We start from the raw sequence: 21221 nt of genomic DNA, 5'->3' as shown, positions 1-21221 counted from the left end.
TAAAATTTTATTCTTATGTTATGGATTATGTTTAGGTGAAATACACACATGTACTGCTTCTCTTTTCCTAAAAATATATCTGTTTTTAATCAATAGTGCTTTCTGCTTTAGCTTACACTAGTAAGTAAAATAAACAGTTTGCTAAATTGAAAATTTCCTGAGAATATCAAGGTGAGCATATTTGGTGTTGAAAGAGACTGACAGCTGCCATTACTTCAATATAACCAAAGATTTCAAGTTTTCCCCTAGTGTAAATGGAGTTTGAAGTATTTTACTGGAGGCAGACCTACCTGGTGAAATGCTGCTATGTTTTTACTGACATGAACAAGGCTAAGAATTTATACAGTGTCCTTGTAGATGCATTTCTATTAGGTGTTTAATTCACATTTTATGAATTCCAATATTTAAAAAATAACTCCTGTCTCAGGGATCTTCTTTTTACATAAAGGTACTCCTATTCTAATGTATGTTCTTAATTTTAGCCTTATCATATTGTATCTGAATGCTCTCTAGTAGCAAATTAAGCAATGAGGTTTAATTAATTAGTCTGTTACTTCTATTTCATTTTTCTCTGTCCTTGCACTAAAATCTGATGTGGTGAACTGATATTTGTTGAGATGTTGGGTTGTTTTCATTTTCTTGGGTTTTGTGGAGTTTTTTTTAAGTGTGCTGTTCTCTGAGATATTAGGGATGGCAGGTTGGAGAAGAGTATTTTCCCCTTAATTCCTTCCTAGAATGGGGTGAGATTTTATCACTGTGACATTGTCTTACTGTACCCAGTAGGTAAATTTGTCAACAGCTTTCCTCAACGTGAACATGAGGGAGCCTTTTTGATGACATCCAGATATTATTACGAACTGAACTTATATGTTGAATCTGACTTGATTGTGGAGCAACCTATAATGTAATGGAAATGGTAGAGAGGCACTGTCACTCATAGAAGCTGGCTAAAAAGCTAGGAGGGATGGTGTGAAAGTGAGAAAAAATTGCCCAAGAGTAGTGCAGTACGTCCTTTCTCTGGTAGAAGGTCATGTAGTTGCAAAGGGGCTTATTTTGGAGTCTTAAAAATCTTGAAGAGCAACTGCATCCCCTTGCCAACAGACAACCTGAATCAACTCTGATTTTGACTTGCATTTACATTATTTGGATGCTCAGGTCATCTAGATTCAGTGCACATGTTCAGTCTTATCTGGCAAACCTGATATCCTTGTAAACTTACACTTCTTATCAGAAATACTTTACATACAGTGAGCCTGAATTTCTTCTGGCCTGATCCTTGAAATTGATACTCCTATGCAAATCAACAGAAGTACTAGGATCTTAGCACATACGGAAATCACATTATTTTGGGCCACATCACACTATTGGAATTTTACTGTTAGATTTAGGGAGAACACGTCTTCTGGAAATGACTGAATATGATAAAGATCTGTGAATGCCAGTTGATCACAGTGTGCCTAGGAACCATTAGCACCTTGTGCTGTGAAAAAGGGAAATGTATTCTGAGGGTGAAATAGGTAAATAACTGCCAATGGAGAGAGGGAAATATTAACACTCTGGCAAAACACTGTACAGCGACCTTATTAATAAGAATGTGTACAATTCTGATCATCAATTTTCAGGACCAATGAGCAGATGCTAAGAAGAACTACTTGGCAGTTGATGGAAACAGAGAATATTTACAAGAGGAACCTCATTAGCTGAGAAAAATAAAGGACAATACAGATTTTTTTTTTTCCTGAAAGTGTAACCATGGGGTAGAAACAAGTGATGCAAACGGGTGGATAAGAACTAGACATTAGAAAACAGTTTCTAACCATAAGAGCCATGAAGTTCATCCTCTCAATAAAAGCAGTGTGGCTATCAATCAAAAAGGCAAAAAAAACCCCAAAACCAAAACCAAAAAACAAACCCTCTAACACGGAGTTTGGCTACTTTATAGAAAGCTTATACAACACAGCTGCTTGTGGTAATGAAAAACCTAACCTGTGACTTAGTTTTGATACTGTGCTTGAAAGTCAGAGCACAGATACTACTGAATATTGTTTTAATTTTAAAAATAATTAAATGGTGAGCAGCATTAAGTCCTAGAGTATTTGGGGAAAATGCAATAATAGGATGTAAAAATTGCATATTTTTAAACTCATATTTACAAATAAAAATTCCACTCTATTAAAGTTGCATAAATAGTTTTGAGGAATGCATATTTTTAGCTTATGTATATATATAAAATGTGCAGACAGAATATTAAATTTTATAGCTGCATATTAAAGTGTTCTTTAAATAGCTGCTTTGCTCCCTTTAAGAAACGTAATAGGATTTTGCATTTACATTTGATTTTCATGCATTTTAATCTTGGCAACAGCTTCTATTTCTCACAGCATCAGCTATGAAATGTGTGTCAATTGATGTGTAAATTTTTACTATAAACTTGCGAAGGACTTCTCTATGAAAAATGTTTAGAGAAGTGTAGATCTTTCAGGTGCTAGTTTACAATAATTGTCTGCTTAGCTTCCAATCCAGATGGCAAATCAAGCAACCAGTAAATGCTGCACATTCACGCGAATTGAGGAAGAGCTGGAAAGTTCAGTTTACTTTTTGTCATATCAGGCCCAAATACATTGCATACATTGTGATAAATTTATATCATTTTTCACAAAAGTAGTATACCAGGATGCCACTATAAAAGGGATGAGGGAACAGGGAGGTGACTGAGCATTTCCAAGTGTGTTTTGGAGTGAATATGCTGCAATTCACTTGGATTTTTCTCATCTCCACATGTTCCCCCATTCTGATGGTGGGAATCACTCCCTCAGCCCTCAGCTAAACACATCTTCAGTTTGCCAGGCAAAAACTGTCTATCTGGGACATTTAAACACAAGTTGGTTGTATGCTTGTTCTACACTGTGACTACAGGTTTACAAACCATGAAATTTTAGCTTATTGTGCATTGACTGAAGGGATGTTGGAACTGTATTAATTACCAGTAATCTAGGCAAGGTACATCTCTCTTTTTGGAGTAGGTATCTGCCTGTATGCTAAATTTAAGTGGCTGGAAAAGATTTTCCATATTAGAAGGATTATCAAAGTGTTGCATATGGGGATTATTTTTTCTCACAGTAAGCATGCTTAAAATCATATATAAAAATATGGGTAAATGCAGTGATAAGTAGCGCTTAAAACATGTAAATTAATAGCAAATTGTAAATGAAGGTAATCTCCCATGTTTGTGTGACCCAGTGGGAACCTGCCAAAATGCCTGAGGAAAACCAGACTTTTAATTACTCTCTTGAGATCTGTTTGTGTTTTTCACAGCTAAACCACCTTTCCAGAGAGCTTGGCTGGCCACCAGTCACCCCCAAAAGACATTGCTTGCTTTCACATCCCTGTGCTACCAACAGCTAAACTGGCATGTGCAAAGTTACAAATAGCTTGGGGAAATATGTTGAAGGGTAGTTAGTACCCCTGTATTCTAGTTTTCAGGACTTCCACCCTTGCAGGGATGGAACATGTGATTTTATCCAGTTATTTTAAAATTAGCCTTTACTCAGGACAAGTAAAAAAGCAAGAGGTTTTTCTGTATCCCAAAGCACAGTTTGAAAAGGTTTATAAGAATGCAAGTAACAGAAATAAAAGATGACTGTGATTAATCAAAAAATCCAAAATTCAGTCCAAAATGTTTCCTTTTGTTTGCTAATTTTGAGACACAAGGCATCAAAACATAACAAGAGTAGAGCCATACGGGCTCAGGTCAAGAGTCCATCTAGCACAGTGTCCTGGCTCTGTTGGTGAAAAAAGCCTTTGGGGAAATGTTTAAGAACAATTCAGGTGTGTATGGTCCCCCAGGCCATGGTTTGGGAGAAGGGACACGCATATGGGTGTGTTTCTGATAAGCGCTGTGGTCAAGACAGCACCGGGTTTACCTCTCCTAACTGACACAACCCAACAAAGCTATCATATCTTGGGCTTCTACCCCCAGGCTCATACGTCATGGCTGGGGGCATGCCACACACATCCTCAGTTTCATCACATGAAAACACCATTTTCATGGCCTGTAACATAACCCTCATGTTATTTCAGGTAATTTGAACTTGCGGGAGGAACTCACAGTAATACATCTCCTGGCCATTGCAGCACCACCTGGGGAGAGCTGGGGCTGAGTGCTCTGTGGTGTGAATGTGGCCAGGTCTGGCCAACTGGCTCAGGGCTGCAGGGCAGTCTGTGGCCTTCCCTCATTTTAGGTATGCATGGTGTTTGCAACAACGCCATCCCTTTGTTAGGGACAGAAGATAAATCTCTAACTGCCTTTAGCAACAATATATTTAAAATTGCATGAGAAATGTAGAAAGCAAAGTTGAAGCAAACACAATAATTTGAAGAGTCATCATTCCTGTTCATGTCGTTTAGCTACAAAAAAATATAAAATAAGACAAACTTGAGAAGCTTCTGTATTACAGACACAACTTCTTGAAACTAGATGGCAAAACACTCACTGTCATCTGTTAGAGGAGTTTTCAGGCCGTTTAGATCAAAACGTGATGTTAAAATGATACCGTTTATAGCTCTGGCTAATATAGTCTGCAGTTGATTACCTGTTCTGGATGCAGTAACTTTTTCAGTATGAACCTGAATTGCCTTCAGTGTATTATATTACCTTTACGTGTTACCACAGATGGATTTTGAGATTTAACACAGAACCACTAAAACAATAAAAAAGTTTCCATGTTGTAGTGACACACCTGAGGACTTACTGCAGACATTTAAAGCTGTAATAAGGAACACAGGTTTTGGTGTGATTCACCAGGCAAACAGCACACTGACGTTTGTGGGTGTGCAGTACGGTCTGAACACTTCAGGACGTGGCAGGAATGGTACTTACAAACTGTAAGTATTGGCTTCTAACCTTGGGGCTGAGCATAATTTGGCTGTTTCTCACCTTGTGTATCACTTGGTCGTGATGTCAGTTGTGCACGTGTTATTGGCTGCCATACTTACTACAAATAAGGTTCGTAATTCCACTCGGATATGGCATGGAAACTTTCAGGATGTTTCAGCTGTATTTTCTGAGTGCTTCTGTGACTTTGTAGTCATTTGTTTGTAATGTTATTAATGCCAAGATTTTTTGCATTTCATTTGATGTGAATTGGAGCTGTTGTAAAGGGGTTTTACAGGGTGCTATTACATGTGCTTTGTCTAGTTAGCTGGCTTAATCCAGTAACATGACACACTGCGAGGTAGCTAGAGCCGTGAAGTAAAATTCTGCACTTTATTTTAAATCTCAAAAATAACAGAATGTCCCAAATCTTTTAAGCTATTTTTTATTAGAATATAAAAAAAAAGTTAAAACAATGTAACTCTTTAAATAGAGAAAACTCATAACTGTTGTGTGAGACACGTTAAGTAGAAAGGTTTGCACAGAAAACTGTGGTGAGTCTGCTAAGTTCTTTGAAGGACTTAGTTTTATTCCGGTTCTACGTTTTCAGGCTAACAGCTTTCAAAGGTACCCTTGGCTTAAACTCATCACACACCCCTATGTGTTCCTGTGGAAAGTTCCTTCTGCCTGTCACCCCGAGACGTGGCTGCTTCCCAGTGTAAATATCCCCCTGTGCTTTGCAAGAGCCTCCTTCTCTCCTTTGGTGATGCAGGTTTCCTGCTTGCTGCCTCACCTGCTTTTTCTTTCTGAATCCACTGACGCTGTTTTTCAGCAAGACATTGTCTGCAGTACCCACATAGCAAACTGCAACTAAATTGAAAAGTTTTATCCTCCCTTACTTTCTAGGTTGTCTTATGGGCTTGAAGACTTGAGTTTATAAAGTCTGCAAAATTATGTAATATAATTGCGATAATTGCGTCTCCTAGAAAATCTGGAAGTGGTGAAAATTACAGCCTTCATTAATGCACAGAACATTATGTCGGCAATCAGAAGTTCCTGCATGCACCACCTCTTGGTTTTCACCCTTGGTCTGGGGACAGACTGCTTTCAAAGGTCACAGAGCAGTGAAGTCCTTTTTCCCAAAGCAGTACACCAGCCTCTATGCTAAGTTTGTCATCAGTCGTGTTTTTTGACATAATGGCATTTCTCTGTAATTATAATTGAGTTCGCCAACTCCTTTTGCTCATTTACCAAGAAAAGGCAATAAAGGTAAAACCAAAACTAGGAGAAGTCATGTCTGTCTTGTTACAGAGCCGCAATTACAAAGCTGTTGCTAATACCTTTCAGTCATTACCATATCAGCTGGATATAAAAGGCTTTCTAAAGAAGCACAAGTTGATGCTGTTTAGTTTACAGACTAATTCTCCATTAGCTAAGGCAATTTACCACTGCACTTTTTAAAATACAGACCCATAGCAATTCTCAAAATAAAAACCTACTCATGCAAGCAGATTTCAGTAAGTGGTCAAAAGAGGTAGAATAAACAGCATTTATCCAGGAGCAAAACTAACAATGCATTCATTAAAGGTATCTATGTAAAGGGACTGACAGCAATACTTTAGATTCTAGCAAGGAAATAAATATTTCTATCCCCAGCTATCCCAAAGAAAAAGTTCTGTTAGTAATTGCAGAAGCACAAGAATATACCCATTTGCAGAAACATATACCAGTGAGAACTGTACAAAGGAAAGTAAGAATAGCAAAAGAAATACATTTTGTATAAACAGCAAATCAAATCTCCCTTCCCTTCCTACAAATCCTGAGAAGATGATTTCTCATTCGTACCTCCTAAGTGACCAGATTAATCTTTGCTACACAAAGCTGATGGGATCTGGTCCTACTTGCTGATGAGATCTGTGAGACTCAGGAAAATCAGATCATGTTTCCTGATCTTTGCTTACATGGGGTTCTAGGATTCAAAGTGATAATAAATTGAAAATGGCCGTAAACCAAATAGATTTAAATAAACTTTAATTTAGGGAAAAAATAACACTGAATTCAGATCTGAAGCTTTCATTTTAGATCTGTGTCATTAGATAATATTCACAACTTAATCATGCTTAATTGTTGGGGCTTTTTTCTCTTATACTGGAAGATGTGCCTAAATGGATGCAACATGACTGTAACCAAAACATGTAATTTTCCAAGGACTATTGGACAGAATAAAACCAAAAGCTTAATCTGTCTTTTTAAAAATTTGAACCTTGTGTTAGGGCTATGGTCCTTTGTCCTTAACACTGATGATGTAGTTGTAACTTTCTGTCATTTCTGTCATGGAGGTTTGATTTTGATTGCTGGTATCACTAGAACCTTTGTTTCTTAAAACTAGATAGCCATATATGTAAATGATAACCCTTTTGGGAAGCCATATGATGGCCCTCTCTACCCTGGCTGCATGGACCACGTCAGCAGGCAGAGCGGTAGGAAGGTGAGACCACGCATCTCCTGGGTGAGCACCCCGTGACCTTGGTGCTGCCTTAATGGTGGATTGTTTTTGAAGATGAAGATGTTTGCAGGGAAAAAAATAGGGGCTGTTTGCTCCATAATCACCCATATCTCTTTCCTTCCCACTTGGCGCAACTGCTGTCACATCCAGTAGTAGTCATGAGGGTCATCCCTGCACTTTGAGTCTAAGGTGGTTTTGGCACATTTTTAATCTTACCGGTCTTATGTCTGCTTCATCCATATAAGCCTTGTTCTTAAGTATGTGTTCAGTCCACATCACTTTCATCTATACTGTACTGACCTTATCAAAGCTCGTTGCCTACAGGACTAGGGACTTATTTTCAAAATGACACGGCCAACTGAATCTGTGCTGAATTATTTGATAGAGAGCGTGAAGTGGGTTGGAAAGATGAAAACCCAAGAAGTGGCAGTGGCATCTTCTGAAACATTAGATAGAGTTGAAAGAAATGAACTGACTCCTATAAATTCCCTGATTCAACATAAATATTCTAATCCTGTCTAGGCTGTATTTAGGGTTAAATAGTGTAGAGTTATACCACTAAACAGTGGAGCACATGCAATTTTGACAGTCCAAATAGAGTGTGTATTTTGGGCAGTGGGCACTGTCATTCCTCTCAGGAACCTTTCAGCACTAATGAGCACACTCTGCATAAACAGATCAGTTTTGGTGGTTAAAAACAGCTATTTATATAACACACAATTGAAATTTCATACAGCTATCCTAATCTCAAGTGTTTTCTTTCTTCGTCTCTTCTGCTTAAGAGGATCTGATAACTTCGATCTTATTTTTACTGTAAAAACTTGCAAACCATATATTTAAGTCAAAATCCCCTGGAGGATATAATTTAGAAGCAATATTGTGCTATGATTGCTTCTCCCCTAGAATACTGTAAACTGCCTGGTGGTTTAATAGTTTGCTATTTGAAATACCGCATGCTAAAAGATGGAGATCTCGGTATTTGGAATTGTATCTGTTAAGAGCATCTTCCACAAGTTTGTTTTAACAATTCTGTTTGCTTTGCAGTAATGTGAATGCTAGCTGCTGCTCCTCAGTGCTTTTTGTCAAAATATTCAGTAGCTTCCTGGTCAATATTTAGGTAAATCAAGTAATTCTGCTTTAGATTTTTTTGTACTTACACACTTTTTCAACCTCCCTGCCCCCTCTTTTCAGTATTTCTCCAGATTCTAGATTTTGCTACCACTTCATAAAGTCTTACAGATAAAACATTTTTTTTTATTTTAACAATTCAAGATGAATAATTTTACAGAATGTAATTAAGGTTAAGGTATGGCTTCTGAGTTTATGGGCGTTTCAGACTTACATTTTAAATACACATTCTTTTATAATAATTTTTCAGCATGCAGCAACAAAACCAAAATGTTAGTTTGGCCTCTATATTTTCAATATTTTTCAATGTTTCAAAATTGGAATTAAGCCTCATCGCTCCCACCTATGGATAGCTAGCAATGTAAAGGAAAGAGTTAAAAGTGTACATATGTGTTTTTAAAAGGATTTATCTGGTGCTACCAGAAATGAAGTAAGTTTAGTTCTTGCTCTGATGTAGAAACTTCTCACTCTGACTGGTGTCAGGACTAGATCCAATCTCTCTTGTTCGTGTGGATGCAACCCTTGTTTCCTCCTGTTTCATTACAGGTAATCTGGGGTCCCAGCTGGTTGAGTATAAAGAAGAAATGTATATAACGTCTGACTGTGGGAACACATGGCGTCAGGTAGGAAACAGGAACCATCAAAGACACCTGGAAATAATTTTAATGTACCCAATATGATGAGTTTTATAATACTTAACTACTCTTTATATACCCACTGTTTTGAGGGAGGTGGCTATTATTATCCCCATTTCCCTTGGAAATTGGGAGAGATTAAGGAGGTGATTCGCAAAGACTCAGATTGGTCAGGCTGTCAGGTTCTGCTGAAATTCAAATACTTTAGTCTTTTTAAAGATTTTAGAAGTATCTTGCATGAAGAAACATAGCCTGTTTAGGGTTTTAATAATTTAAGTAATCTTCCTATGCTAGTGATGAAGTGGACTTCGGCTAGATCTGGCAGTATGAATATTTCAAGCTGAAAAGACATGGTTTAGGTAGAAACGAAGAAATTCTTCATAGTCTGAAAACTGGTATTTAAGCTTAAACTTTGTTCCTCATTGAAACTGAGAAAGCAAAAAGAGTTTGGAAAAAGCATTAAACCTTTGAATGTCTTTTAGTATGATTTAATCAGTTCAGGGACTACAAACACCAAAGTAGTAGTAGCTGTAGTAGCTGTAGTGCTGCTTGAATTCTGGATGTCTTTTACTTCCAATGCCTAGTGTCAATTTAAACATTGCACCTTTATTATGTGTTTTTTTCCTAAATTGCTCCATCTCAGCAATGTTTAGTCACAGGGATATTTTCTTTTTGAGTGTAAATAGCAACAACAATCACGATCGTAAGATATAAGGAAGGAAGTTCTGGAATCTACGTATAATTTATATCCAGGAAAAAACCAACCCTCAAACCACCAAAGTGTGCCCAAAAGTCATTTAATTTCCAGTAAAATAGTCTTTTAGTGTTCAGCTAAAATAAAATTCAGTTGTGTTATTATCTGAGAAGAAGTGAGTGTGAAAATGCTCTCACTAGTGTTATTGAGCTCAGGGAGTTTGAGATAAAAAGAGAAAAATACAGACAATTTCTTACATTGCTATTGTAGAGTGCCATTAATACTCCACAGAAGGACTTTTTAAAAGAAATACATTATTTTTGTCATGATGATGTCCTCTGAGGTTTAAAAGATAAAATTTTTGCCAAACTCCTCCTTGAATTCTAGCAGATGATAAATAGGTGTTTAAATGCAAAAGTCTTCCAGGATTTACAGTGGGTACTGTGTTGTCCAGTACTTTGCAGAGACCTCTCCAATAATTTATTGTCACCATTTGCCGAAGTTCCATGTTTTTTCTTGGGTGAAAAATAAGAAAGAAAGAGTGAAGGGGATCCAATTCATATTTTCACTGCTTTTTATTTGTGAGACACTCAGGCAAATGACATGTGATGAAACTTGACCTTAAGATGACTATTCGTACTGTAAAACCAGCCACAAACTGATCCCTTATTACGACATTCAAAATGAAAAAAACATTGCTAGCTTTATTTTAATTAAAACTGCTACAAAGCCTTTGAAAGAGCTTGCTCAATCTTAATATTTGCCATCAGAATGAAAATGTAGATTATTGTATGTATTTTATGGCCTCACTGTTCACGATCAAATAGTTCTTCCAGGGGACAGCAGTACATTTCCTTTCTGTGTTGGAGTTCATGCAAAAAAAGACAAGGCTTCAGTCAGATGATACGGGAATTATTTAGACAGCAAATTACAGGTCTCCTGAGCTGGTAAAAGCAGAGCAAAGCTCTTGTTTTGGCATAGCTCTTCGGGTGGGTTTAAGTCACTGACTTGGAAACTTTGCAGTTGTCATTAGCGAATGCCTGTCACCTTTCTCACATGCCACACATGATGTTGCAGAGCTGTCTACAGACTAGAAGAGCAGTCTGTGCTTGAGTAGACTGACAGAGCAATGCAGAAAAGTAAATATAAAGGACTTTGGAGGAAGTTCAAGGAATTAATTAAAAGCTTTCCTGAAATAATAGCAGTATTGGTTCGTAGGAATATAGGACTGGGGGGAAGGTCAAAGATCATATAATCCAACCATGTGCTTTAAGGCAGTATCAAACATACTAAGAACATCTCTAACAGAGGGTTTGCCAGACCTGTTTGTTAATCCTTCACTGTAGGAGATTCTGCAGTTTTCCTATGTGGTGTTTCACCATTCTTCATAGATTTTTCTGAATATTAAACATAAGCTGGCCGTGCTTTTTGCTGTTATTCTTGCAGTTTCACAAATTTTGCAAGGTAAGTTGATTTCTTCTTGTCTTTGGAGAGGAGTGGTTTCCTGTCACCTTTGAATAACTTTTCAGATGTTGAAAGGTGATTATCATGTCTACCCAGGGCATAGGGTTTTTTCCCTTGGAAAAAAGCAAACTCAAATCCACTGATTTTCCTAATGGATCCAATTTCTAAAGTGCTTTTCCTTTTTGTTGCTCACTGATTGGACTATCTAATATGACATCCCTGTCCTGAAGCATGGTAAAACTGGGTGCAAAATGACAAATTTTATCAGTACTAAACAGAATGAAATGTTTGCCCTTGATGTCTTGACATTACTGGCACCTCATTTCAGAAGATTTCTCTTCTTTGCACTAGCATCACATTGTTGACTCGGATTCAGTTTGTGATTCATAACTGGGCCCAGTCCCTCAGTTCCTGAATTTGTACTACATTCTCAGTTTAACAACAATCTACTCATCATTTTCCTTCAATAATTTCTTAACTAGCTGTATACACTTAAAATGATTTCAACTGAGCTTGTATTTCCATAGCTTGCATATGGTAAGGTCACATGAGAGTTCAGGAAGACTTACTATGGTAGGATATACAGCCGGTGTTCATAAGTAGAAATAAAAATGCCCAAGTGAATGTTTTGTGAAATGAAGTAAATGCTGGTGATAAATGGAAAAGTAAAGCAACGATTCTGATTATAAGTAACTGCAATGCCACTTGGGCTGGCTCCAGTTGTTCTCTTGCCTTTTTGTTGCATGATGCTTGAGCTGCTTGTTGATATCTCGTGAAACCATTGCTCTACTGTGTACCATTTTAAGGCAAACTGAAATTTGTGGCTCTGTACTGTACAACATTGCACTGTAAATAGCAGTAGTTTAGGAACTGATTGACAAGTAACTTAAACATCCATGCAGCAGCAGGGATCTGGCCTGTAGGAAAAGGGAATCTCACCTTGACGTTATCCTGAACTGCGTGGGCTTAGATCATCTTAAGTGAACCATGAAGATGTAGCCTAAGGTAAACTCATGGGACAGATATGTCTGTTTGGAAGATTTCTATGTCTATTATACCAGGAAAACAATATCATAAAATGTGTTAATGAAAATGATAGGAGTCAGATAAATAAATCTTGCATCCTGGGGGAAATGGGCTACCTTTGAACACAATTTCAGCCCATACAGGTTTTAAACATTTTTTTCCCTTATGGGGCCTGTTTTTTCAGTCCTGATTTTTAAGATACTAGGATACTCTGTCAAATGCTAAGGATGACCTTGTGTATACATATGAGTGTGTTTTATTTATTTAAAAAAAAAAACTGATTTCTGTTCACAGTTATGGTTGCCATTGCTATTGCAACAGCATCTGTTACAACACTGGGCTTGAAACAGGGCAAACAGAGTAAGAGAAAGGTCTGGCTTTCAAGAGAAGTGGCTCAAATTAAAGGAAAAAATCAGCAACAAAGAATCTTTCATATTTGATTTGCTACCAAAGTGACTAGTGTAGCAACAAAACGCCCAATTAAGCTAATAAGCTTACGCAGAAAGTCTGTTTTAGGTCTAGGAATGGAATCTAGATCTCTGGAGCTTTAGTCCAGTGCTTTGTTTGTTGGAATATTATTTCTCTAAGTCAAATCCTTTTCTATCAAAGCAATTTGGAAAGCCTTTGTTTAAGCAAGACCACTTGTTTTTCTGTGGACTTCTTAAGAGGTGAATGGTAACACCTTTAAGCAAAACAGTAAAGGCTGCAATCCCAGCCTCTCACCCCTGGGAAGGTCCAACTGGATTATTCTGTGTACGAAAACTTCTGTTTCCAGATTTGAATTTAGAAATGGATGTCACTTTGTGAGAGAAGCAAGTGACTTTGTGCATTTTTGGTTACTTTTGAAACTTAAGTATCTCAGAGTAAAATTGCGTGGAGTATATTTCTCTAGGACCATTTAAACATGTTTTCATTGATTTCATGGAACTCTCCTAATTGCTCCCAACAGATATCCTGGCCTGAAATAGCTGCTGAAGTTGTTAGGACAGACACAGGAAGAAACATGGAGAGTAGAGGGAGAGAAAAGAAGATGACGTTACAATTGTAAAGCACATAACATGCTCCAAAAATTACAGAAGAAGGAAAAAACATAGAAATAGGTTATAAAAATCTACTTCTGTAGTTGCTGGCTACTAGTAAGGGTTGTAATAAATTTATTACCTGACTTCAGTTAGTGGAAAGAGACATATCAGAATTCGTGGCTGGCTGTGAACATATATATCACTTGTTCCTGGGTTCAAACTTCAGCTCTGACACTGGGACCACCTTTGCCTAAATCCTTTGCAAACTGTTTGTCTTGGTTTTGCTTCTAGAAAGTAAACATAAATATTTGCTTGTGTGCTGAACTCCAAGGCATGAAATCATTAATTCTTTTCAGTGTACTGAAGATGAAGAGTTGTTTTCATCAGGAATGTCATACATCTTGGTTATTAAATGTTTGAAATGTGTGCAAGAAGAGCATAATATAAAGATGGCATAAATGTGCCTGTAATGTGTCCACTGTGCTTTTTAGTGTGCCAAGTGGATGTAGGGTAAAGCTGGAGTACTGAAATGGTGCATGAGGAAGTGCCGTGGTGCTTTTCTGGGAAAACCTGATTTGGATAAAGTGGTGCAGATACCAGCTTCCCTTATCTTCAGTGTGATGGTGAAGCTTTTGGAGGCTTCGTGTCCCAGCATATGCTGTTTCATTTTGATTTGAGCAAAAGTTCAAACAAAGTTTAGAGGAGGATCAAAATTCTGCTTGCTTATCTGACTCCAGCTGATCTCATCCTTTTGAAGTGCATCTAAAATTAATGTCCATCCTTTACTGAATTCTCTTCTAAAATATGCAGCTGTGTGGAACAAGTAGATAGGCCTGTAAATGCCTCATATCAAATGCCTCGTCTGTAAATTGGCAACACTGACAAGTTGATCAGATACTTGAAGTCCTAGGATTGCCATAAAATATGCTCTTATTAGATGAGAGGAAGACTGAATTCTGAACCCAAATTAAATGCTTACTATTTTTGAAGTAATTGTGAATGTGCTGTAAGATACTTCCCCCCCCACCTCTGGTTTGGTCTTGCTGATAAATCCTAAATGTAGCATTTAGTATTGTTAAAAAGGAGGCATTTAGTATTGTCAGGTTTTTTCATTCACAAGGCAAAGTAAAGCTAACCTTTGTGTTTTTCACCTTTGCTTTGTCAAAGCGTGTAGGAGGCTGCACATCCATCTATTAACTGCTAAATGTGTGTAGTAACTCTCACTTTATCACCTGCTCTTATGTTAAATGTACTTTCACAGGTTAATAACATGAGTAGGCCCTCTCTTAAAACAGATTTCAGATTTTAAAAAGGGAAGATATTTACCTGTTTTAGTACTGCTGATGACCTCTGGAAAATGAATGAAAAGAATTTAGGAAATTTTGAATCCTTTATACCATTAAATTAATATTACGTGTATTTTGGTTCAGAACTCAGAGTGGCCTCTCTGTGAGATCACATAAAGTTTGAATTTAAATAAATCATTGACACTGGAAATGCAGAAAACATGCTTGCACCAATTGTTTCAAGTTCTGTAGAGTCTGGAGAACATGTGAGAAAGTCACAGACAGCAATACTTTTCCTATTTTTTTTAGAATTAGACTACAAAGCATTTTATTCTGCAAGATACACAGAATATGGCAAATACCAAAGTAAGGTGATAGGTCACTTGGTGATATATAATAGGAAGGAATGCAGAATGCATACTGTGAGAAATATAAGCATGGGCTAAAATCATTTCAGACAGTTTAATCTGACTGTGATTTGAACCTGAACATTTTCTGATTCACCTGCTTAACGTTCTTTTCTTTTACAGCTGGGAGAAATATAAGAGTTAAACTGACTTTTATGTCCTTTCCAATTTGAAGTGCGGACATTATAAAACATATAAGTCTTTTAATCCTGGTTTGCTCATACATTTTATTTCTGCTGTTTTATACATTTGCTTAGCTGGCCTTTTTTTGTCTGACTTGTAGGTCTTTGAAGAAGAGCATCATATCTTGTACCTGGACCATGGTGGAGTTATTGTGGCCATCAAAGACACCTCTATCCCTCTGAAAATACTCAAGTAATCCTACAGTCAATTAGAGTAGAGCTATTGTGTATTCAAGACCTCAGGCAAAATTCAGAGTTTAAGATGAGCATTTCAATGTGATCTTGCATGAAATGCAGGTGGACTCAGCTTAATTTAACATTCATTAAGTTAACAAAATGCAGGTGGATGTTTTCTTAAAGATTACTTCATGGTGCTGAAGGTACCATGGCATAACGCGTTAATCATCATAAAATTTTCTTGCATCAGCGTAGATACTTTTGCTTAAAAGGCTATCCTGGAACTCTACAGTACAAGCCATGTTTGGCATGATTGTTATCTGCTACTGGTTTGCACGAGCAGGATATGGCAATGGTGCTCAACTTATGATGCATGTAAGGCTTAGGTATCCAGTCAGTCATACTGTAATAAGGCTCTGTCCCCTCCAAGGGCCACAGTGAATGAAGATGTTGGAGATAGCCCTCAGTTGCTCTGGGAAGATCAATATAATGTAGACTTCAGGAGACAATAGAGAAAGGACTTATGTGTGCTTATGTGCTGTGTAATACAGTACGCAAGAAGCCCAGTTGTTCCGAGATATTCATGCACAAATTAACTGTAGTATGTGTAGATCTTGTCACATAGTGATAATGCAGCAAGTGGCCTTCTCAGCTTGTTTGGCAGGAAAGATTTGCTGCAAAGCATTTTGTTATAAAATATCAAGTTTTAAACTGTATGATAGTGAAGCAAAATATGGTAACCTTATGTAATGTCATACAAAACTATCATCTTTGGCGTAAAAAACGTAAGAGCTCTTTATCACTTGTGACTAGATTCGTTTTTGCATAATACTGTATATACTGGTAGGAACTAGGCTATGTACTTGGTTAGCTAGAACGAAAGCCATCATTAACCTACTATCCAAAAGACCTGGAGAAAATGGACGCAAGAAAAGAGATTTTTATTCATAAATTTTGGGTGCACAGAGTATTTGAAATAGGTTTTGCTGATTCATCAGCATCTTTTGAAAATTTTTAAGTGGATGGTAGCAGCTGTGAAGGGCCATCATCTTGGTGCCTGCAGTTACTGAACCGCCCACGTATTTTAGCAATTGAGCTGTTTTGCCTCTCATGTTTCACTGACCTCTGCTTAACAGGTCTCTAGCTCAGAGACTGCTAGAAAGAATGAAGTGTAAATTAACTTGCTCATGAACCTACAAGGAAGCAAGATAGTTTGTTGACAGACCTCAAGTTTTAATCTGCCTGAGACTTTCCATTGTTGTGGCGAACTTATTATACACCTTCCAATAAAGATGTGAGGCCCTGGATACATTGCTGAGAAAAAGATCATGTTAATATGATATATACTGTCCAGGCACATTGTATTTTATACTGTCCAGGCATATTATATTTTGGTGATCATAAATCCTGGGCTTGAGTAGTGAGGGGATTTTTTTTTTGAATGAATGAATGAATTCTGTTTTGTATAATAATAGTTGTAAATGAAAACCATTTCTGCTTTTTTACAGGTTCAGCATAGATGAAGGCCAGACTTGGAGTACGCATAATTTTACCAGCACTTCAGTCTTTGTAGATGGATTACTTAGTGAACCTGGAGATGAGACACTGGTCATGACGTAAGTTTCTGGTTTCATCTCTTTTTTCAGGGCTCTCTCTGCGTATGCACTTGAGCATATTTTTACTTGTGGATGTCTGAGGTAGTCCTTGAGTCAGTGACTTTTTCTTCTTGCAGTCACACAGACTCTTACACTGATGTCCAAACAGCCCTAGTAAGCATCCTGTCTTTGAAATTATCTGAGTGCAGTATTTCAGATTGTAAAGGTGAAGTGTTATGTTCATATGAAATTTCGCAAAGATACCACCAGGGAGAGTGGAATAATAGGACTGCAAATACAAATTTGAGAAACATAGGTAAAAAAATATCCATTTCCTGCATTTTTTTCTATTTTCTACTGATTCTTAGGCAGACTTTAAAAATGCTAAATATCTATCCATTCTTCTTGTGAAAATTGTCTTCACAGTGTAAACAACTGTGTTGTTGTCCTAGTAACTAGCATTGCAGTACTTTGTGTGACCAAACACTGTGCTAACAAATACATGTTTTAATTCTGTGCAGTGACTGAGGCAGATGCTGTGAATAGAGTTAAAAATAGCCAAATTCTGCAGCTCAGGCCCCTGTTTATCTTTTTTGAAAGGGCCAGGGACATCTGGATCTGAGCTGCAGTTTTTGCTCCATCTCTAGGATAAATGCTCATATTTTAGAAGTGTCTGAGACTAAAAAACACCTGTCCAATTAGAGAGAAAGGCACATGCTGACTGCAGCAGGAAAGGGGAATGCACTCAGAGGTGTGCACGTTATTACGTGTGCTCCTATCAGAACAGCTTCTGTGATCCTTTATATTGGAGCTCAGCATGTTCATGACAAGCTTTTTCTCCTAGGAGTTACAACTAGAGCTGCCTTTGACGTGTCCCAGTAGCATTTTCCCCAGGAAAAAAAAAAATAGCCTAGTGTGGAGTTGTGTAAAGGATCCTGAGCAAAACAGAAATCCTACCCAATGTTCTTAAAAGCGGTGCGCCGAGTTTGTAACACTGTACTGCGCAGGAGTGAATTTGGTCTGTTCTTTCTTCCTCCACTGTCCTATTTATCCTCTGTTATACATATATCACCTGAGAAGAACAGTATTACTCAACCATCTTCCCCTTCTCTCAAGCAAAAGGTTTTTTGATAGTATAATATATGCCACACGGAGATACTTATGCCTCTGAATGAAGGATTTCCATTGATTTCAGTGGAAGCAGAGGGATCAAAAGCTTATCCTAAACTGTACTTACTGGCAGATAAAATGATGTGTGATGACTATATGGTCTGTGAGGGGTTTTTTTATTATTATTAAGTATCATTAAATACAGTGGTTTTGTGAAGATGTACTTAAATATCTGGGTGAATAAGCTAAAGAGCTTACGTAAGACGATACCTTTTTGAAATCATCCATCTGAAATACGTAAAACTGTAGCTAGATTTGGTACATGAGCCCAGATTTGACTTGTATGTTTCTAAGGGCAGAGCAAGAGTCTGACTCCAGCATCTCAATGCCAGGCTTGTAGGATCTTACTTTGCAGCTAGTTCTACTGAACATGGAGGACATTAACCACTTACTGTCACAGACTGACCCTGAAAAGACTTGCAGCCTTCCTACCAGACTCTAAAGATAATGGGAAGAATAAAGTTATAGTATGTGTTTCCTTGTTGCTGTTACATCAGCTTCCTAGTCACTCCTACTGCTATCGATTGGGTTTTACCTTCAGGGTGCTGTCTAACCAGTGGTGGTCTGTCTGACTTTACATCAAGACCTTTTGTCGTTCTGTCTGGCTTAGGTCATTTTCTCTCAAAACTTCATGCTTGTACTGAGCTGCTGCGCATGACTTAATCTGCAATGATTTGCTGCTTTTGAGAAATGTCATCCACTGATATGCAGTCCCTGAAAAAAATATCAACTATGCCATCTTTTCCATGTTATTAGATAAAAAGTTGGGTTTTGGTTTTTTTTGTTTGTTTGTTTGTTTTTCTGGGTAGAACATGATAAAATGAACTTGTGTATGGTAACGGCAATAAATTAACAGTGTCTTTCACCCTAAGGAACCCCCAAATCCATTACTAAAGACCTAGTCTGACATTTTTTACTTGTACAGGAATTTCATTTTCTCCCTTTGTTAGGGAGTTTGTTTGAGTAAGGACTTGGAGTAGAGAGTCCAATGTCAAAATCTGCATAAATTAGTAGAGAGATAACATAATTCTGAAGTGGGAAAGTAATAACTGAAAAAGTGTACAGCAAAACTGTGGAACAGAGACTGTTTTATTTAAAGCTTCTAGAATAAACTTACAAAAGACTCAAAGAATATTTTACTTGTATGGAGAGCAGCTGTTACTGTAGGGTAAAATCCTGCTTCCACTGAAACCAGCTTAGGGATTTCCTTCAAGGTTTTTAATTTTTATTTAAAAAAAAAATCCACAAAAAGATTATCTGCGAAAGACATTAAGGGACCTGGTAGCACTGTGTGTAAGAGAGACTTCTCATTCTTCAGCATCGTGACTGGGATGTTGACCTGACTCATAAGGGACTTCCGTTTGAATTCCTGTTTTGTCCTAACTTACCCAAAATGAAGTGGTCTGGAAAGCTTTGCTGAAGAAAGAAGGGAATGTGAACCTGGTTGCTTCAAGTCTTTATTTCAGAAAGTTTTGTGTTTTCTCCAAAACAGAGAAAAAACAAATGTTGACTTGTCAAAAGTTTTCGTAAAACTGAGTTGTCATCTGCCAGTCGACATTAATCTAAATCATTCATCAAAATCCCCTGCAGTATTCAAAATATGTACACTGCAATGCCAAGGAAAATATATTTTATTCCATCGTGCTCTACAATGGACCTAGTTAAGATTTTTAGGAGTTTTAAGTAGTAAAGTATTCAAAAACGTTAGGAAACTCATTCTGTGTAAAAATCGGTTTCTAAATAGACCTAGCTAAGAGTTTTAGGAAACATAAACAATAAAGTATTCATAAAGTTTAGGAAACTCGATCTGTGTAAAAATCAATTTCTAAATTGAGAGCTCAAATCCACCATTTATTGCTAAATTAGTAAGGCTAGCTAAGAAATTTTCTCAACTAACTGTTACATATTAAAATAGTGTATGGTCTAGTAGGCTTTATTTTCTTCTAAATTCTTTAAGAATGAAAGCTACTGCAACCCAATGTTATACTTAACAATATATTATATTTGGGAAAAATTACTTAATAATGCTGGATAGAGTAATGGCCTAACTCAGTGAAAAAAGGAAGAATTTTTGTGTCTGAAATATTGATGTTCCTCTTCAGAGGAAGTTGTTCATATAATGAAAGTTTCAAACCTGTTAAGTAACTTCTAAATCACAGTTCAGCTTCTGGGAGTGTTTCCCAAACCAGGTTGTTTAGATTGCAGTGTAAACCCAGTAGGCACAATAACCATGGTACCACAGACCATGGCCCCTTTTAAAAGGCCAATCGGAGGTTACATAAAAAGACTGCTTTTCTTTATGTCAGGTAGAATCAAAATCTTCCTTATGGGTAATTGTATTTTTTTCCAGAGGGATTTTTTTTCTAAGGTCTTGTAGAGTGACAACTTAAGATGCTGCTGGGAACTTTGTGACATCTCTGAACTGCAGAACTCCTAGATGTGCGTTTTGCTGTCTTGAAAGTGTGTTGTTGCATTCCTCTTGGGTTCCTAAGTGATAATGGAAGCAAGAAAATAGTCTAGTTTAAGCTTAATCAAAACAAGGTGAGTATGATATTAACAGGTGTTAGATATTAGGGAGAACCATCTGGATTTTTGCAACTGTCAATTCTGCTAGGAATGTCAGCCTCACCTTTAACATCAATAACGGTCAACATTACATGTAGTTTGTGGGGCTTATTGTGGCATGCATGGCAGCACACTACCTTTCTTGTTGTCTTTGAGTATCTTACTAGGTGGAGGTACTTGTCTGTGTTGTGAATTCTTCATTACTAACTTTCTCATACTGCAACCTTAAAAAAGGTAGATAGATGGTAGATAAAGCCTCATTATGTAAGAGAATAGCTGATTTCCCAAGGCAAATTCTAGGTTTTATTTGCAGCTAGTTAATCTCTTGTTTGAGAAGCATTGCTCAGTCATTAAATAGTTGTTCTACTCTCTGCATAATGAGGAACATATCTGTCTGTCAATAGATGGAGGAAACATATAGAAAGATAGGAAGAGAATGGTGACCTTGATAAAAGAGCATTGAAAAAGCAGGCTGGTTACTTTGTTTCCAT

The 21221-nt window shown here is 37.3% G+C and overlaps 1 protein-coding gene across 7 annotated transcripts in view; it reads left to right on the top strand.

Annotated features, from left to right (window-relative positions):
- Nucleotides 1-21221, top strand: part of SORCS2 (sortilin related VPS10 domain containing receptor 2) — a 579951-nt gene that overhangs the window by 503623 nt on the left and 55107 nt on the right. For all 7 annotated transcript variants that reach the window (XM_087736562.1, XM_087736564.1, XM_087736567.1 and 4 more), the window contains exons 12-14: nucleotides 9054-9130; nucleotides 15325-15416; nucleotides 16909-17016. In XM_087736562.1, the coding sequence (XP_087592688.1) occupies nucleotides 9054-9130; nucleotides 15325-15416; nucleotides 16909-17016 (277 nt within the window). The remainder of the gene's footprint in view (nucleotides 1-9053; nucleotides 9131-15324; nucleotides 15417-16908; nucleotides 17017-21221) is intronic.

Source organism: Nipponia nippon, unplaced genomic scaffold (genome assembly GCF_047370975.1).
Source record: "Nipponia nippon isolate SJK-2023a ecotype South Korea unplaced genomic scaffold, ASM4737097v1 scaffold_6, whole genome shotgun sequence".
Taxonomy (NCBI): Eukaryota; Metazoa; Chordata; class Aves; order Pelecaniformes; family Threskiornithidae; genus Nipponia; species Nipponia nippon.
Note: the sequence above shows the minus strand (reverse complement) of the source record. Positions and strands in the feature narration are given on the sequence as shown.